Source organism: Mercurialis annua, linkage group LG7 (assembly GCF_937616625.2).
Source record: "Mercurialis annua linkage group LG7, ddMerAnnu1.2, whole genome shotgun sequence".
NCBI classification, from domain to species: domain Eukaryota; kingdom Viridiplantae; phylum Streptophyta; class Magnoliopsida; order Malpighiales; family Euphorbiaceae; genus Mercurialis; species Mercurialis annua.
In genome coordinates, this window is record NC_065576.1 from 9,663,840 (window position 1) to 9,684,638 (window position 20,799).

Here is a 20,799-nt window from a genome sequence, read left to right on the forward strand (position 1 = left end):
AATTTCTTTTCTTAAACTGTGTGATAAAGGCAAAGTGAACAATTTTATTGGGACGGAGAGAGTATTATTTATATTGGCTGCTTTGGTTGTAGGATCTGTAATAAAAGGTACAATTTTTTTTCTATATTGAAGAATTGTTTTGCCATTTATTGATCCTTTTATCTCTTTAACCTTTTTCCCCTTTTAATTGCGTTTAACCTATTATTTATCAATTTTTCTACTTCGTTTGCTAAAGTAGATTTTTCTTTTGGTTTTATCTAAAATTATTTTTGCACGGAACTGCTCGGGAAGTTTGTGCATTTCATTTTTCACATTGTTCAAAGAGATCAATTTAGACATATTATTAAAGTTTGAACTCTCGGTTGAATTACCATTAAACAAGCTTAATAAAACTTAATTTAATTTTAATTTTAATTATTATTTTTTGAATTTATGCTTAATTAAATAAATTATTATTCAAATAATATTTTTATGTTTTTTTAAAAATTTATTTACTTTTTATTAGATCATTTAAAAGAAAATGGATTAGATTGAAAATATTTTTTCTTTTTGTACTAGTTAGTTTTACAGCTGAAAAACTATAGCAACCAAGATTGACCTTTTTGAACAATGTCCTTACTCCTTAGAGAAGATCATATATGATTTCAAAATTGATGGACGGTTCGGATATGACTTTTAAAATTTGAGGACCGTTGATGAAAATTACCCACTAAATGCTTCATGTTTTTATTTACCGTTGGAATATAATTAAAGCAACCCATTAAATTGATAGAATAAACTGTCAAATTTATTTATTTATTATATTATTTGACAAGTTTTAATTTCTACGACACCAATATACAAACATTTTCAATTTAGAGCCATTTTTCAGGACTGTCCTGAAAGATTAGAGATTTCTCTTAAGGAATTGAACATAGAAACCATTCGGAAACACCAGCCCTGGCTTCTTCACAAAATGTCCCTTGATCAAATTCCACCTATTTAATTACAAATGAACAAACAAATAAAATTACAACTAAAAAAAGCTATTTTTTATCAAAAATTAAATATTTTAAATGAGTCGGTTTGGTTGATTTTTTCTGTTGATTGTGTAAATATACCTGTATTTTGTAACCAGATGATGGAGAAAAACTGCCATTTGCAATTTGACAAAGTCAGCTCCAGCACAAAGTCTCGATCCTCCGCCAAATACCATAAAATTTTCTGATCCCGTGTGCAATTCTTCCGGCTGTTTCATAAAATAAATTCAAAGATTAACTCTCAATGTTTCTTGAATAATTTTTTCCTGTCATAGTTAAATACCTTCCATCGCCATGGATCGAAGGTGCACGGATCATTGTATTTTATAGGATTCAAATGAACTGTGGTCGGGCAAACCATAACGATCCATCCTGCTGGAATTGTATATTCTGCATTTTGCCATTATAATTTTGTTAGAAGAACAATGTTTTCTTTTTTAAATGGATCAATAACTTTGCTATTATTTCAAACATACCTTTTAATTTTACGTCTTTTAGCGCCTTCCGAAAAATTCCGGGGACAATATTTGCAAGCCTTGTTGTTTCATTTATAACCTGTAAAATAATTATTACAACATCTCTAATGATAGGGCTTACGCTTAAACCTGAAATTTGAAGACTACATATCTTTCCTTTGGCCGTTTTAATAATAAGAAGAAAGAATTAAAAGGTTAGCTAATAGATATAAAATCTTTGTCTTATGTTTCAATTTGATATCTAAATTTAATTTGAATCAAAATTGTACCAAGTCTTTTACTATTTATTACAAGTGATAATATCTCACTGTTGTCCTAGGCAGTGTTTTAAAAACCGAATTGGTGGCTGTACCGGTAAAACCACCGGTTTTAAGTTCAACCGGTTCAACCGCCGGTTGAACCGATTTAATGAAAAATTTTAAAAATAAAAAAATTAACTTTAGGGATGGAATTTAGGTTTTTAGCGACGGATTTTTCTGTCGCAAATTCTCTTCATCCGGTTTGACAGTGGTCCAACCGGTTCAATGACCAATTTATCTCGTGCAAGCCGGTCCAAACCTATTCAACCGGATTTTTTATTTTTGTATTTTTTAAACCGGAACAGTTGCCAAATCCCTTTTCCACCGGCACGTTCTGTCTGATTTTTAAAACACTAGTCCTAAGCGATATCTTGACCAAATAAAGTATATTATTAAAATTGTTGCCACTTCGATTGTCATGTTATCGGACATGGCATCTTAAACAACAGCATATTCTTATATTTATGGGTGGGTATTCGGTTCGGTGATCAAACCAAACCTAACCCGAATTAAACATAATCAAAGTTGTTCATATTTTTGTAACCGTAACTGAACTATATACAACCAAAGCATAACCCCCAAAAGAAATAATTATTTGATCTTGTTCAATTATTTTGGTTAACCGAATAACTCAGTGTTATCAATATTAATTATTATTATTTTCATGAATTATAAAAACAAATAAAATAAAAAAGAAAATTATTTTTCGTGTTAATTTTGAGTAATATATAAATTTAGAAGGTATATTAATATCTAATTACTATAAAAATTACAAAAACACCTTAAATATCTAAATAACTATTATAATAACATGAAACGCAGAAACATCAAACTTCCTCTCTCTAGATAATCAATTCCTCCATTTGCAATAAACCCCTATAAACCTTTGATTAGATCTGTATTCTCATTTATAGCTGATCTCAATAATTCCAAACCATAGCATATAAAAACCCGATGTCTCTCCCCTCTCTCCTCCCCATCTCCACAAAAAACCCTAACCCCCAACCCTCTTCAAGCCTCAGACCATGCAATCCATGCATCAAGGAAGACAACGCATCCACAACAGAATTTCTCGGCTTCTCAAGAAGAACCCAGGGTTATCTACTTTGAGAATTATCCTAAAACATGGAGATATCATGATTTAGAGAAGGTTTTTGCAAGGTATGGTGTTAAGGGTAGGGTTTCCTTAGCTAAGAAACTCACGAAACGGAATGTCAGCTTTGGATTTTTCAGGCCAGATCCGGATAGATCGACGGTAACAATCATTGATCAGCTGAATTTAATCTGTATTGGTAGATTTAAACTTCGTGCGTTTCTTGATAAGTTCCCTACAAAGCAGACTTCTCAGCAAACAGCTCGGGACAACAAGATCATTGTTCCCCACAGCAAACCAATTCTGTCACCGGAACTGCGTGATAACAGATCATACCGTGATGCTTTTACGAAGGGAGCGATTAATGAAGCATCATCGAGCAAGGAACCTGTTTCATATGACTTGAAGTTGGAACTCAAATCAGATCATATCCGGAATTGCAGCGGACGTGGAAAGGGTTGAACGATCTATTGTTGCTAGGGCAAATAACGTTGAAAAAAATATTAGACGCAAAGTTATTTCTCTCCAGCCATAACTTCGGCATTGAGAATTTGGCTTTCATGGGAGGTAACTTTCTTCTTATAACTTTTAATTTTGCTATTATTGCTAACAATTTTATGCAGAATGTTGATTGCTCTCTTATGGATTATTTTCAATCCTTTGCTTGGGCAAAGAATTGCGATCAAGCTTATTACCGTCTTGTGTGGATTTCAATCTCTGGATTACCTCTTTGTCTATGGTCTCCCATTATTTTTGAAAAGATACGTAATATGGTGGGTGAAACAGTTTCGATCGGTTCAGATATTGTGAATAGAAATCGGATTGATATGGGTTGTGTTCTTATCTCGAGCACCTGCCGACATATTGATCAATCTTTGGAGGTGATTTCAGGTGATAAATCATACACTGTATTTATCAAGGAAGTGGACAAACCAATTGATTTTTTAATGTATGGGGAGAAAATTGATTCTTCAAACCTGGTTGTAGAGCATTCTACCATTCCGAGTGTTAATTTGCTGGACTCATTTAACACGGTGATTGCTGATCCTATGCTCGTACAAGAGGAATAGTTTCATGATCAATTGCTTGGTGGGGCGCTCATTGATCGTCTAGTCGAGGGTAATCGTTCTTTACACATTGAGGAACCTATACCTTCGAACTTGGATGGGTATATTCCTATTGCATCAAAGGAAACGATTCAGGACTTGGATTCCCAACAATTGATTGAATTCAATTCAGTTATATCGGAAAGAGAAGAAAATTTTTCAGAACAACAGAATTCAATGGTGAAGGAAGCAACTCAGCAGCAGATTTCGAATATTGATGAACCAGTTCAGCAGATTCAGCATTTATTGAATGTGACAGAACCAATCCAGCGGCAGTTTTTTAACTCAGAAAATCCAATGGTCAGCATTGAACAGCAGATGATGGAAGAAGAAAATCAGCTTAGCAGGGAACATCAAGTGGACGTCGAACAACAACAGGTTGTGGAGGGTTTTCAACAGGTAGTCTTGGTGGATCAGCAACATACTTTAAATGTAGAGGAACAGGGTGCAAAAAAATTGGTCACCGATGAACAATTTACTGTTGCTATTGATCAGAATGACGAGCGGGTTGATGAACTGACGGTTGTTGCAACATGTAGTGCAATAATTGAGGTACAAACGGGTGTTGAACAGGAGGTTGCGGAGCTGACGGGTTCTGCAGCAAACAATATGGTTTTTAATGAACAGATTACCGAATCATTAGGTGTTGTTCAAGAGGCTTCAAAGAAGGCAGATTCAGCAGATGTGTTTGGTGGCAAATCTGCAACATTTAGTGAAAAGAAGAAGAAGAAGATGGATAGACTGGGAGATATTTTATCATGTTCTACTACTGAGGCGACAAGTGGCGAGGATTTGTCGGATGCGGATATTGCTAACATGAATAGAATCAACGGAGGTAGAAAAGATTCTTCTGAGGTATTAACACAAGAAGATGAGGTAAGCAAGACATGGCAAATCGGGCATGATCTAGGTATCTTACATTGAGAAATCAGATCAGCAACTCTGCGTAAATTGGCGCAGAAAATGGGTTCTACTACTAGAATTCAGCAAATTTAAGGTTCGTTTTCTTTTCGAGGTTTTTTTTCCTGTCCATGTCTTTGCCCCTATTTTTTGTTTCGTGGAATTGTAGAGGAGGTTTGTTAGCAGAAATTCATTCGTCAGATGATTTCTAAACATGACTTATTATTTATTGGTCTTGTGGAGTCCAAAAAAGAAATTATTGATAATTTTCTTATTAACAATTTGTGGCCTAATTTAGACTTTGGTTATGATTGGATTCCTTCGGTGGGTGCTTCAGGCGGTTTAGTTCTTATCTGGAATCCTGTTCTGATTAGTAATGCTATGACTACTAAGGGTTCTAGATGGATTGCACTTAATTTTGTCTTTGATTTTATTCGGTACCGCCATATTCTTGTTTATGCTAGTAATGCCAGTTTTGAACGTTTGTTGTTTTGGGAGGAGCTTTCGCATCTTATGGGTTTCCAAGGAACTATTTTTATCATTGGAGATTTTAGTGAGACTCTTTTTCCGGAGGATAGGTCAAATAGTTCGGGATTTACTACTTCGATGTTAGCTTTTTGTGATTTTGTTAATACTTCTGAGCTGCTGGATCTCCCCCTTCAGGGAAGACGCTTTAATTGGCAAAATTCACTATCTCAGTCGCTTATAGACTGATGTTTGATTTCAGCTACTGCCGGGCCTATTTGGCCACAGATGTCGCTTACTGCTTTACCTAGAGGTCAGTCTGATCATGTCCCTATTCATTTTCGCAGTGCTAATGTTTTTGATTGGGGGCCTAAGCATTTTTGCTCTGTTGATTCTTGGTGAGAGCATGAGGATTTTAGCAGTTTTGTTGCTGAGAGTTGGGGTTTAGTTTGTTTAAATTCTCCAAATCTCATTCAGAGATTAAGAGAACTGAGATAAAAAAAATTAAAATTTGGAATTCTGAGGTTTTTGGGGATCAAAATAAACGTATAAAGGAGCTTTCTCAAGAGATTCTTGTTAAGGAAATTGTTGTAGAATCTGGGCTACTCACTAAAGCTGAAAAATATGATATTAGCAAGCTAAAGCCGGAATTATGGACAGCGGAGAGAAGAGCGGATTCTTTATGGGTTCAGAAATCTAGGTTGAAATGGAATGTTGATGGGGACAGAAACATTAAGTTTTTTCATAGTGTGGCTTCTACGCACTATAGAAACAACCACATTTCTTCTATTCAAGTGGGAGACACTACTTTTGTTGAGCCTACAGATATCAGACTTCATATCAGGAATTTTTTTTGTTCTCTTTACAGCCAAAGTGATAGGATTGTCTATGATTTACGGGTTTAACTTTCTCAAAAGTCACGGTTTCACAGGCTGACATTCTGATTAGACCGTTCATGGAGAGTGAGATTTTTGGTGCTCTTTGTTCGTGTGGTGAAAAAAAGCACCAGGACCTGACGGTTTCAACTACTTCTTATACCGGGGAGCTTGGCCTATTATGAAGGATGCAATTGTTGATTTTTTCTCTGGGTTTTTTCGATTCAATATCTTGCCTAATGGTATTAACTCCTCTTTCATGGTTCTGATTCCTAAGATGGCTGGATCTTCGAATATCAAAGACTACAGACCTATCAGTTTAGTCCATGGCCTTTTCAATCTTCTTTCGAAGGTTCTTTCTCGAAGATTAGCGCCTCTTCTTGCCAACTTAATTTCTAATAGTCAACACACTTTTTTAAAAGGGCGAAGCATTCTGGAATGCTCTATGATAGCTAATGAGATTGTTCACTCAGCTACTCAAATGAGGGAGAAACTGCTTGTTTTAAAGCTTGATTTCCATAAAGCTTCTGACAGTATTGATTGGGGCTATTTAATTTTTGTGATGCGTTGTATGAATTTTCCAGGCAAATGGATTGAGTGGATGAATTGCTGCTTCTCTTCGGCGAACACCTCTGTCCTGGTCAATGGTAGTCCGATTGATCCATTTCCTCTCAAGAGAGGAGTCCGGCAGGGAGATCCAATCTCCCCTTATCTGTTTGTTATTGCAGTTGAAGGATTGAATCAGATTCTTGCCCGTACTTGTGATTTGAGATTTACTCAGGGTTACCGCTACTCTGTGAATCATGATCCTGTCTCTCTTCTTCAGTTTGCGGATGACACGATTCTTTTCATTCCTTTTGATATTGAGAAGCTTAGGAACTTGACTCGTATCCTTCGATAATTTGAATTGATCTCTGGTCTGACGATCAATTTTCACAAAAGCTCTATTTTTGGAGTTAATGTGAATGAAGTAGATTTATTGGCGGCTGCTCAGGTGGTTGGCTGTAAGGTTGATTCCTTCCCTATTAAGTATTTGGGTCTTCCTCTTACTAATAGAAAGCTATTCGCTAATTCTTGGGACAGTGTGGTGGAACGATTTAAGTCGAGATTGGCCCTTTGGAAGGGATCTCTGCTTTCTCCTGCAGGAAGGTTAGTTCTTATTAAATCGGTCTTATTCAGCATCCCGATCTATTTCATGTCTATCTTTAGCATGCCTACTCATGTTCAGAAACAATTAGAGTCCTATATGATGCATTTTCTCTGAAAAGGGGATGGTTTTGCTAGATCTCTGTGTAAGGTCGCTTGGAAGGACATTTGTAAGGATTTTGCTAATGGAGGTTTAAGAATTTCTAATCTTCGTCTTAGAAATAAAAGTCTACTTTTTAAGTGGATTTGGAATTTGAGGATTAATAATGGTAGCTCTATTTGGTTCAAGGTGGTGTCTAGTTGCTCTTCGGTGGTTGATTGGAATTTTTTAGTTCATGGGGATGTGAAAAAATTATCTTTTATTTGGAAAGGGATTAAAAAAAGTTGCCGCAATGATTTCAATGGTTAGTGTGTTTTCATCAATAATTTGCATTATTCCATTGGTGATGGAACAAATATTTCGTTATGGAATGACAATTGATTAGGCAATGGTTCGGCGTTACATTTATTTCGACGTCTTTATCAACTTTCAAACCAAAAGAATGTTACTATTCGTGACGTTTGGGATACCGGATAGCGTTGGCGTTGTCGTTTACGTGGAGCTGAAATTTTTAGTTTGGGGGAGTTTCAATCTTGTTTTAATAATCTTAATGCAATTGTTGGGACACATGATAAGGTCTCTTGGCATTCTAATTCTAAATTGTTTACCTCTGCTTCTTTTAACCGTTTGGCTCATAAGGCATTGGATGCATTGGATAATAATGGAGGAGTTCAGCTGTGCACCACCGAACCTGCTGACCACTTTATTCATCGTGGAATTGGGAATGAGCAAACTGGTTCAGCTTCTATTGTTGCTGTTAATAGACCCGTTGACCGAAATTCTGCTGCTTTTTCATAATTATTTTTTCAACCTGCAGCTCCTGCTCTTCGTGGATCAGCTGTCGACCTTCAAGAACCTGCTGCCCCGTTGATAAATGGATGTTCTGCTGCTGTTGTTTTTAACAGACCTGATGGCCGTTTTAATGGCGTCTCTGCTGTCGTTTCTGCTGCCGTTTTTGCTGTTTTTGCTGTCATTTCTGCTTCCGTTTCTGCTGCTGTTTCTTCTTCCGATTTAAACAAACCTGCTGTTATTAACGAATCTGCTGTGCCTTCTGATTTAAATCGTTCATCTACAGCTGTAACTGAGAGTTTTCGTACTGCCTTTCGGCAATCTGGGCATCACTCTACGGTTAACATTATTGATTTTCAACAGCATATGAGGGGCTTTTCTGATCAGGTTAAGGACTCAAATGGGAATAATCTTTTATTTGCTTCAACGTGGAAATCTTGTGCGCCTCCTAAAGTCAAATTTTTTATTTGGCTTGCTTTACATGGTAGGTTACCATCTCTGGATTTTTTAGCTATCCGCTCTATAGTCTTGGTTGATAACTCTTTGTGTTCACTTTGTGGTGTGGTGGAAACTCAAGCTCATATTCTTATTCACTGTAATTTTGCTCGAAGTGTTTGGTGTGGCGTTCTCCAAAAGATTGATATTTCTTGGCCTTTTCCAAATTCTTTTGGTGATTTTGTGGTGCAATGGACCAACATTATACCAAAAGGGTCGTATTGGAAGCTTTGGCATGTTTTTTTCGTTTGTTGTTTTATGGGATATATGGAAATGCAGAAACATCAGAGTCTTTCAGCATAAAGATTCAAACAAGGAGGCGGTGATTTTTGAATGTTTTATAAGGCAGCTTTTATTTACAAATGTTGTAATAGGGAGTTCAGTTATTCGGGTTTGGATTTCTTTATGAATCCCTTTTGTATTCTGTTTTCAGACAGATGACATTGTTTTTTGGCTTTCTCTGAGTCGTAGCCTCTAGTGTGTCACCTTGAGTGTGCCAATTCTTGTGCGAAAGCTTAAGAGTTTAGGTCTTTGCCACTTCTCGTGGCCTTTTATATACATATTATTCATCAAAAAAAAATTCGCTAATTCACTCATTTCGATTAAATTTAAAAATTCATTTATAAAACTAAACTGTACCGAACATAAATTACTCAAAATTTAAATTTTGTTTTAGCTATAAATAAACTGAATTAACCGAAAACGAATGCAAATTAAAATTTAAGTTTAATTCAGTCAGTTAATTCCGCTAACCAGAGTGCACACCCCTGCTTTTAACATGATACAACCAATTGCTATACCAAATTATTTTATTTAAAGTATTTTTCCTTAGTATAAACGTTAAATTTATTGTAGCACTGTTATACTAATCTATATTTATATCTATACTATCTATCTATCTATAACTATCTTATATGTGGGAGAGGGGGGGACAGGCAAAATTACAATTATAGATTTCATTAAGGGTATAATTTATAATAGAAAATAGAACTAATTATGATTTATTAAAGAGTTTAATTACAATTGAAAAACAAAATTTAGATAAGGACAAATTTTCGCATTCATGTCATATAAGGTATTCCACATCACAAATGACTCTTCTTATATGATAAGTTTCTTCTTAGAAGTCTAATACTATTAAAAAAATTATTTTAGCTAATAGAAGTCTAATTATTATAGCAAAATACGTGTCTGCATATTTAGTGCTTACATTTAGCAAGTTTGCGTGCTCTTAAGGATGTCTTTCATGTAATCTATATACGTTTTAGCAAAGTACAAATTCTAACATAAAACATACAATTAAGAGTCTAATTGCTAATATAATAATTTGAAAAGGAAGTTTGGAGATGCGGTTCAACTTTATTTCAATGAATAATTATGGAGGCGAGTAAACTATTTTCTGGTGATTTTTCTTCAGCCAAAAATTTTAACCCAAAGGTTAAGGATGTTTATGCTTTGATAATAAAAATTCTCTTCACTTATTTCTGCATATATCATGAGTTATAGAGATAAATTTCATAACAAAATTGTATATAATGATTTAGTATTATTTTTTGCATACTATATAAAATTTCCTGTTTCTTTTTTCAAAATAAAAAAATCTCTTAATCGCTGATAATTAGACTATTGTTGGATTGTCATAGATATAAGTGAGAAGCATACTGAACTTTCTTAAAATATGAATCTCTTATAATTAGGCTATGTTGGATCTTCAGGCTATGTTTCTAAGTATATTTTAATTAGCATCATATTATTTCTACAATAATAAACTCCAATTTATTACTAATAATAAATATCTTTAATTTCTGAAAATATGTATGGAAAATAAAAATTCATAAAATTTGAAATATTATTTTAATTCAAACAAAATATTATAATTTATTAAAAACTAAAATGTTGTATTTAACAATTTAGTTAATATTTAATATAATAATGCGCGGGTCATATGCATATCAATTAACGTGCTATAATTTTGATTTAAAAAAAATCGATTTCTTCAATACTAGCCTTCAATAGTTAAAACATTTACGATATTGAGTACAAATTTAATTCTAGAATTATTAAATTTATATATGCAAAAGTCAGCATAAGTAGTTTTATAGGATTAATTTAGTAAATTAACATTATAAATATATGCTTGTATGATGAAAAATTTGCAAATAAATAAAACAATTTATTAATATAAACAAAAGGAAGACACATTTTTATTAGTTTCCCAATTTTTTTGTTTTTCCGTTTTTAATAACATTTTAAGGTTACAATTTTGCATGTTTTTTTATTCTAATGATTTATATGAATAAAAATAATACACAAGAGAAGAAGTTTAATTTTAAGAGGAGTCATTTTTGTATAATTGTTAATTCTTAATAGGAGTCATTTTTGTATAATTGTTGATTCTTAATAGGAGTCATTTGTATTTTAATTGATGAAGTATGTAGTTTTCAAAATAAAACATAGATAAAAACTAAAAGTTATATTTTACAAATACGAAAAGTTTGAAATTGAAAAGGATTTATAGTTTAACAGAAATTGAATTTTAAAAGTTTAAAATTAAGAAGACTTATAGTTCAGGGGTTAACATACTGATGATTAGGAATCTTATGACCCAATTTTATAGACAGTAGTCATATAGTACTTCTTTTTTTTATATTTTTAATAAAAAAATAAAACGTGATATTAAATAATTTATTTGTTATCTAATTAATTAACGAGTCATATAAGTATCGCTCACGTGCGTAGTACGTGGCGAAAAACTAGTATATAAAAGCACGGATGGAGGAGGGGGGGGACAGACAAATTTACTGAATAATCCTTTTTAATTTACTATTAAATAAATGTTTAATAGTCATTAACTAATTATTTATTTAATTAATTACTATTGTAATTAAAGTCCTAATTAGAATAGGTAGCTAAATTATCTGCAATTTAGTTTTTAGTATGTAAAAAATAACTAAATTGTCTTCAAATTAGTAGGAATACCTATCTTTTAGTTTGATTGAACTATAAAATTAAAATACTGTATTTGTTCAATATATTATTATTTAAATTTTTATCTTATTATTTTTAAAGATATTATTAATAAAATTAAGTTAATTATTTAATTATAAAACCAAAAGAAGAATAAATTCAGTATGGAAAAAAATAAATTATAAATAAAAAATTAATATAATTATAATAAATTTACTAATATGTTCATTGACAAGTTACGTTACGAGCCACGTGCATAGCACGTAATGCGAAACTAGTTAAATTAAAATATAGAGAAAGATTACCTTATGTGTAAAAGTCATAGACCTGAATTCTTGCCAAGTGATTCCAAATTCATTTCTTTTTCGGCTGCTTATGATGGATTCATGTTCTTTCTGAAACCAAAATCAAAAAAAAAAAGTCTAAGCTAATCAATCTCATGCCATTTATCTAAAAAATCAGATAAAAAAATTGACTAAATTGACTCACTGTTAATTCTTCGAGAGCTTCAGGGTTTTCAAGTAAGTATTCAATGGCTAATACCATAACGGAGGAAGTAGACTCAAAAAATGCAAAGGGAAGAAGAAAAAGTACATTTAAAGCCGTCGTCTCTGTTAGAACTGTTCCTTTTTTACTTAATTCTTCTACAATTACATCAACAAAATCTTTTTTTTGGCTATTAGGGTTTCTTCGCCTTTCATCCAGTAATTTCTGTATAAGCTTCATTGCTTCCTTGCGTCCCTAATAAAATTTTAAATCAATTTAAAGCTACTGAATCATAGATAAAACAGTAACAAATAGATAATAGCTATGTTTGGTTCATAAAATGGGCTCGGAATAACATACAATGACAATTCTCTACTTAGATTTATGTAATAATAACTCCTTACAGTTATTTTTTTTAATAACTAACTCCTAACAGTTATTATTTTATGATTTTATGGAATAAGCATTCGTCTCAAAAAAGTAAAAATTTGTTATTCTATTTTTTATGTAATATCCATCCATTCCATGGACCAAATTAATATAAAGAAATTGAGTTATTAATCAATATAGTACCCAATCTTTTTCTTAATTTAATTCTCAAATCCCAAGCGGTAGTAGTTTATCAAATTCATACAAATTTATGGAATATATATTCGATGTGATGGGTATAATATGTCTTTCGTGTAAGAAATTAATAAGACGTCTATAACGTTAAATTATCTAATGATAGAATAAACAATAATTGAATATTCTGAACTATTAAACCAAGAAATTTCAAGTTTTTTAAAGTCATCCAACATTCAAAAGTAGGAGATGGAGAAAAGAAAATTAACCTGTATGCATTTCCAGTAAGCAGTTCCAGGTATGTACAGTGGAAAGGAGATCAACCCATCCAGAAAAGCAACATAAGATTCTTTCAACTTTCCTATGTTTTTTTCTCCAGAACCAAACAGCTTTTTGCTAGTAAAATTAAATATCATCTGCGGAACGCAAAACCCGAAAACTGAATTATATAATTAATTTGGGTACTTTTTATAAGCTCGTAGTATCATGTGAAGCAGTAGCAAGGACCTATAGGGCCGGGGAACATATATTTATCATATGGTTCTGTTTTTCTTAAGAAAATTATTGTTATTTGGTTGTGTTTTTATTTTTAAATCAAAAACTATTGTCGTTCGTTCACGTTTTTTTTTTTAAATCAACCAGCTCTTTTAAATGTATTTTGAAAATTAACATAATTTTTTTAAGCAACGATAAAATTTATAACAACTTCATTCATGTTGGATTTTTTAAAAAAAAATTATACGTTGATCTATTATTTATATAGCTATTAGATGTTAGTTGTTCATGATAACTAAACAATATCTATTTGGTGGTATCTGATTAGGTGTTACTATTGATATATTAAAAAAGCTTAAAGAGTATAATTATTTTTTCTATATTTATGTTATAAAAAATTATATTATATTTATTTAAAATCATTTTTATAATTTTTTTTATGAGAAACAACATTTAATTTAAAATTATCTTATAAAAAAGATTTGATAAGTTTATAATTAATCAAAAAATTAATTTAATTAAAGATTGTAATATGTATAAGATACTTTTATATAATTTATAAATAATTAATTATTTAAAAATAAGAGTATATAATTTAATATATATTATTTTGAATAAATGATTCATAAATTAGCTCAACCACAAATAGGGGGAAGACAAAAGAGTTAAAACAGAACAAAAAACCAAAGATTATTAAAGAAAAAAATCAATACATCAAAAAACGTCATTCTCAGAGTAGGAAAAATTACTGTTTTCTGTCCTGCAGAACTCGACCGCTTTGATATGATTTTATATATTATTTTTATCTAAATAATTAATAATATTAAAATAAATGTCAATTGTCGGCAAAACCTCCCAATATAGCTTTTCCAATAGCAGTTGAAAGCAACCAACTATTTTTCAAAAAAAAATTATCAAACACTTAATCATAGCTTTTTGAAAATCTTAAAATTAATAAAGTCCACCAAAAATCTGACCTAAACACCCCGCAATTATGAAAACTGGAATATGAGAAAAATAAACAAGTTTCAATAGATAGTTTTTAGAGGAAATTAGACCTACCACGTGAAAACTGAAAATAATTAAATAAATACTGACACATTTAACTTTTTGCAGCAAAAGTTTTCTATTTTCCATAACACGTGCTGACATCTTTTTTTTTGATTGGATACGTACTGACAATAGTTTTTTTTTCTGATGGCTTATCTCCTTTGCTCACACAACACTAATCTGCTAAACTGCCCTTATCTGTATATTTTGCTCTCCAGTTTCCGCCGTCCTCCGCTTTATTCCAAACTGAGTAGTCGGCTGGTGATCAGACCTTTATTATAGTTCTTAGAAGAAACTCGTCGTTGTTAGTCAAAGTTTATCCTTACATGTACAGATTTAACTCCAAGATTTTGATTGGATTTGCTTTGTTTCAATAGCCTCCATTTAATTTCAGAGATGACACCGTGACCGGAGTTATGTATCATAATCTCTTGATTCTTCAATCTTTATATGCGTTTTCTTTATTTTCCTTCAATTCATGAAATGGGTTCTCTTTTATTTGTTCCCTTCAACATCCAAACATTCTAAATTCTTGATTTTTTTTATTAGCAGCATGCATGCATGTTCCATTTTGTTTGTTACCCACCTTTTATTTTCTTTGGAAGAATTATGAGAAAACAGTAAATTATAATTGGGTTTTTGTCTCTTGATTTGGTCATGGTCTTTCATTTAATTTGTAGATTAAAATCATAATTATTTGTTCTTCTTCTACAGCTACTACAGTTGAGCAGATGTGATTTTTTATGTACCTCGTTGTTTTTCGGTCACAATGATATATTGAAGGTCAAAATGGATCTAGTTGTTGAGGGAACCGCCAACCATTTTATCAGATCCTCTATATTTTAATTTTTACATCTCTTTTGGGAAAGATGTCTATATTGACAATTTTCTTGGCAATTCTTCCGGCATAATGCTCAAGTACACTTTTTAGAAATTAATAAGTATATTTTTTGTATTTTTTGTGTATACTTTGTGTATGTTCTATAAAAAATAATAAATATGTTTTATGTACATTTTGTGTATTTTTTATGTATACTTTATAGAAAATAATAGGTATTCTTTATATATACTCTGTGTATACTTTGTAATGTTAAAATAATTAGTTTTGATACATTTATATACACCTCTAGAAAACAATAAGTATTTTTCTATATAAAATAATAAGTATATTTTGGGTATTTTTTGTTTATATTTTGTGTATGTTTTATAAGAAATAATAAATACACTCTGGGTCTATTATGTGTATTTTTTATGTATACTTTATAGAAAATAATAAATATACTCCATGTATATTTTGCATATACTTTGTAATGTCAAAATAATTAATTGTGATACATTTGCTAATCAATAAGCATATTTTCTATAAAAACTCTTAAGTATACTTTATGTATTTTTTGTATATACTTTACATATATCTTTATTATACGGTATCATTTTTATACTTTTTATATACTTTTGTTATACGGTATCCTTTTTATACTTTACATATACGTTTATTATATAGTATCATATATGAGATATATTTGTTTTATACTAAAAGTATAATTAAACTTTGACATAAGCAAAAGTATAATTACATAAATATTATACGGTATACAGAAAGTAGACAAAAAATACCTAATTTTGACACAATGAGGCACTAAAATATATAACAAATGACCAAAAACACTATGAAGCACCGATATCGGTATGAGAACGAGTACGAACACCGTTATAAGTTTGGGGAACGACATTTAAAAAAAAGGACACAGTTTAGCGGGGACACGGTAATATTATAATTAGAAATTATTTATTTTAGTATATATTAAATAATATAAAAAATTAAGCTCTAATTATATAAAAGTTAATTGAATTTTATTTATTTTAATTGTTTAAGAATAAGTGTAAAAAGATATTATATATTACAGTAACTTAAAAACTAAAAATATAGTTTATTGCATGAAATCCATGTGTCAATTTAAATTTATTAAAACACTTTTACCCACCCACCCTCCTATACTAAACCATAAATCTGTACTGACATGTCAGTTTAATTAAAATAGTAATTAGCTGTTGTTTTGGTTTCAACACTCTTCATCTTCTTACCTTAGTCCCTTTTTTGATATCAATGGCGAACGGCGGTAGAATTGGGCAGAAGATCATCGACTTGACCAAAACAGCACCAGTTCTTCTTCTTCATGCACTTGCTACTGCTGAAGCTCCGCCTCGCCAACTTCTCCGGCCCCATTTCACCACCGTCGTCTTCCTTCATTTACATCTCCACTGCTTCCCAATTCGCTTTTATTCTTTCACGGTATTCTTTTTCAAACACCGATTAAGTGTTGGGTGAGAAATTTTTTAATAATTAAGTGTTACAAAAGTTTTAGAAAGTTAATCAAGTATTGGCCCTAATAAATTTGAAACATCCGTATATTTGGGATTACTTTTCTCTTTTTAGATAATTTTCAATTTTTCCCTAGTTTTTATTCATAATTTTAATTGTATATTTTTTATGACTTAAATTTTTCTAATTTACCGTACTATATTATATTTAGAAAATATGTAAGTATTCTATTATATATTAATTATTATATTTATAAAATTAATAATTAATAAAATTAATAATACTTTTAAACTAATTAGCTCAGGGTTTATACGATTATTATTTCAAATTGAAGGGTTTAATTGTCTACAATTTATAATGAATGCTCAAATACTCTTTAATTAACTATATAAGAGATGATATATATTTTCGACCACAAGTATCATTTGTAGGTTTTTTTTTAAACAGAATAGGTTTCTTTAAATCTGTTTTATTAAAGAAAGGACTCTCGTCTCTTCTTCCTCCACAGAAACTGACAAATACAGTCCCTAATAGGGTGCATTTGATTTCTAAGAAAAATGACGTTTTTTTTAATTAATTATAAAATATTATATATTTAATTTTATTTATACATCTATGCCAATTAATAAAAAAAATCAAAAATTAATTAAATCCAATAAAAATAAGAGAATAAATTTTAGCGTAGATAAAATAAATAATAAAAATTGTGGGTAATTGATTCAAAAATATTATTAGTTGAGAATTTTTTAGGTTTTTTTATCACTACATAATTTTTTTGTTTACGGAAACGGCCTGAAACGTTTTCTTATGAATTTCTGAGAGTTTCTGAGAGTTTTCTGTTTTCGAAAAGCTTTTCCATGCTTCTTAGTGTAACTATTTGATGTTAGTTGTTCCTGATAGCTAATAGACAATATCTATTTGGTGGGATCCGGTTAGCTGTTACTACTGATATGTTAAAAAATCTTAAAGAGTATAATTATTTTTCTATATTTATGGTATAAAAATTATATTATATTTAATTAAAATCAGTTTTATATTTTTTTTATGAGCAACAATATTCAATTTAAAATTATCTTATAAAAAAGGATTTGCTAAGTTTATAATTACTGAACAACATTATTTAATTGTAGATTATTTAATTGTAGATTGTTTTGTGTCCTGCAGAACTCGCCCGCTTTGATATGATTTTATATATTATAAAATAAAATATTTTAATTAAAATAATTTTATCTAAATAATTAATAATATTAAAATAACTGTCAATTGTCGGCAAAACCTCCTAATGAAGTTTTTCCAATAACAGTTGAAAGCAACCAACTATTTCTCAAAAACAAATTACCAAACACTTAATCATAGCTTTTTGAAAATTTTAAAATTAAAAAAGTCCAATAAAAATCTGACCTAAACACCCCGCAATAATAAAAACTAGAATATGAGAAAAATAAACAAGTTTCAAAAAATAGTTTTTATTTACAATTTTAATTGTATATTTTTTATGACTTAAATTTTTCTAATTTACCTTACTATATAATATTTAGAAAATATGTAAGTATTCTATTATAAATTAATTTTTATATTTATAAAATTAATAATACTTTTAAACTAATTAGCTGAGGGTTTGTACGATTATTATTTTAAATTTAAGGGTTTAATTGTCTAAAATTTATAATGAATGCTCAAATACTCTTTAATTAACTATATAAGAGATGATATTATTTTCAACCACAAGTATCATTTTTAAGTTTTTTAAAACCTAGTCATTCAATTATTTTGTTTTTACCCAACCAAATTTATTAAAGAAAGGACTCTCGTCTTCTTTTTCCACAGAAACTGACAAACACAGTCCCCCTAATCGACCCCAAACATCAGCGTGAAGGTTCCATAGGGTGCATTTGATTTCTAAAAAAAATGACGTTTTGCATTAAGGATCATAATTTTATTCTATATTGTAATTTGGTATGAAATTTTCAGTTCTTATCAAAATAACACCTAGAAATAAACTTTATTTGCAAAGCAAATGATTTCAATTTTCTTTTTGGATAAATAATTATTATATAAGCTCATCCACAAAGCAGATGAATTCAAATTTGTAATTATAAATTAGTTTTTATGACATTCCATAGAAACGATATCCTTAATTAACTAGAATATATTGTTATCTAATTAAGGCGCCACGGCCGATGACCAATTACTTCAAAATTGTGATGAAATCATACTATTTCATCCCCTAAACATATGAGATCATCAGGAATTGATGAGCACTATCGAGTGATTTTAAAGTTAAAATTTTTTATACCACTTTAATATATGGATTAATTTTTTTTTTGTCATTAAAATATATTACAAACATCCTGTACCACATACTTTAATCCACATATATTGTTTAAGACTTAACTAATTAACTTATAAAAATATTCGGATAATGATCTTGAGAATATGTAAACTATCATACTTTTACAATATGCTGACCAAATTTTAATATACTTTATCTTTAATAGTAAACATTAAATTGGTTTTAAAGAGAAATTTTTTGGCCAAAACTGCTTACGTTGAAGCCGAATTTTACTATTCTTCTACTTGAAAACTTGCTATAAATGCATAATTTAATCTAAAAATTCTCCTTTAAAATGAAATTATGTACAAATGACAAGTTTTCAAGATAAAATTAACAGAATTCTATTGTCACATGTCAAAATCTGACTGCTAGCTATGCATTTTGGCCGAAAAAACATCGTTTGAATTAAAATAAAGGTTTAGAAATCAAAATCAAATAAATCAATATTGGGTATGTAGGATGCAACAAAAACGATAGGTGGGTACTAGTACTACTCGGGATTATGCTTAAAAAATTTAGAATGAATTTACCGTTGAAAGGGCTTCTTTCAAGTCCACACTTTGCTGGCTGGACCAGAGTTCCAATTGTTTGCTAGTTAAATCTTCCATTTCTGAAAGAAATTTTTCTCTAAGGCTTTGAACACCAAGTAAAGATAATGTCAAGTTCCTTATATACTTATGTAAGTCGCCATACATGAAAAGAAAATTATCTTTTCCAACAATATTGCCGAAGCTGTCCATATACCAAGAGATGAAGGACTTCCCTTCTTGCTCGAAAATGAACTTGTTCGCCTCAGGATCCGTCGAAACTATAATTTGGTAACCAACAATACTCGTTCTAAATAGAGAACCGTACCTATAACACAAACCAAACAAGGATTCAAGAAAAGTATATTATTCATCGTTTTAATTATTTTGTCTTTTTTATTGCGTGTCTAGAGGCATAGGGTGGAGCGAGGTATGACGGTCGCCCATCCAGACTCCAGACTCAAAAAAATTTAAATAAAATTTCTAATTCCACCACCGTACCTATCCATTCTCTTTTTGATGAAGGGAGGAATGTCTCTTGTGGTGTAGGGAGTGAAGAATTGAATGGTTTCTCCGATGAACGGGAAACCCATCGAACCAGGTGGCAGTTTTCCATTGATCCTTTGGCTCCTCCACCAGCTGTAAACCCAATGGGCAATGCATACCAATAAGCTTACGGCTACTATTGCTACAAAACTCATGACTTTTTCTTCTCCTTTTTTGCAATAATGGATTGAGTTATTGCAACTAAGATTCTTACTCTTATATGAGTGCACTAGGTCCCAGTAGGTAGATCTCGGCAATTATCTCTTCCTCGTATTCAATTTGACATATTTATGTATTAATATTATAAAAATAATTTAATATATAAATTAATAATGTTATATTTATAGTATTTCATCATAATAAAAAAACGTATCCTACAAATATACTGACAAATTTATAAGATCTTATTACTTTTATCAAATATCTTCAAAATTAATACAAAAATGTCCTTCTTGCTTGACTTGTGGACACCACTTTTAGACAGTGAGGAAGCGACAAGCAACTCGAGCCCCAAATGATGATTTTCAAACAAACATGTTTGAGTGATGAGCTGTTGATTCATTTGAAGAAACTCAAAAGACTACATTGACGCATAGTCGTAAATTTGAAGGATTGGATAATAATTGCTACGAATAACTTAGAAATATCCAAAGAAACTTCGACTGTAACTAATTTCAAAGGCTTAGGGGCCGTTTGGTTCAAGGTTGGGAATGAGAATCGGAATGAGAAGGAATGGAAATGGA

At 30.7% G+C, this 20,799-nt stretch overlaps 1 protein-coding gene across 3 annotated transcripts; it reads right to left on the reverse strand.

Annotated features, from left to right (window-relative positions):
- Window positions 1–765: 765 nt before the first annotated feature.
- Window positions 766–20,268, reverse strand: LOC126655775 (cytochrome P450 87A3-like). Of its 3 annotated transcripts, none has more exons than XM_056103644.1 (9): window positions 20,012–20,268; window positions 19,514–19,838; window positions 13,050–13,196; window positions 12,325–12,471; window positions 12,036–12,125; window positions 1,496–1,574; window positions 1,303–1,409; window positions 1,101–1,228; window positions 766–977 (listed from the first exon to the last, which is right to left on the reverse strand). In XM_056103644.1, the coding sequence occupies exons 1-9, from the start codon at window positions 20,209–20,211 to the stop codon at window positions 887–889; spliced, it is 1,314 nt and encodes a 437-aa protein (XP_055959619.1). In that variant the 5' UTR covers window positions 20,212–20,268; the 3' UTR covers window positions 766–886. The 3 variants fall into 3 exon arrangements, with proteins under 3 accessions (XP_055959619.1, XP_050206031.1, XP_055959620.1); XM_050350074.2 differs by having other exon boundaries at window positions 12,220–12,471; window positions 20,012–20,267; XM_056103645.1 differs by lacking the exon at window positions 12,325–12,471.
- Between the last annotated feature and the right edge of the window lie 531 nt (window positions 20,269–20,799).

Excerpts from the sequence above, each read along its gene's own strand:
- LOC126655775 (XM_050350074.2), bottom strand. The coding sequence starts at position 20,211 with ATGAGTTTTGTAGCAATAGTAGCCGTAAGCTTATTGGTATGCATTGCC. Across the intron at positions 12,126-12,219 it reads AAGCTCTCGAAGAATTAACA|AAAGAACATGAATCCATCAT; the intron begins GTGAGTCAATTT and ends TTTTGGTTTCAG. Across the intron at positions 978-1,100 it reads CATCTGGTTACAAAATACAG|GTGGAATTTGATCAAGGGAC; the intron begins GTATATTTACAC and ends GTAATTAAATAG.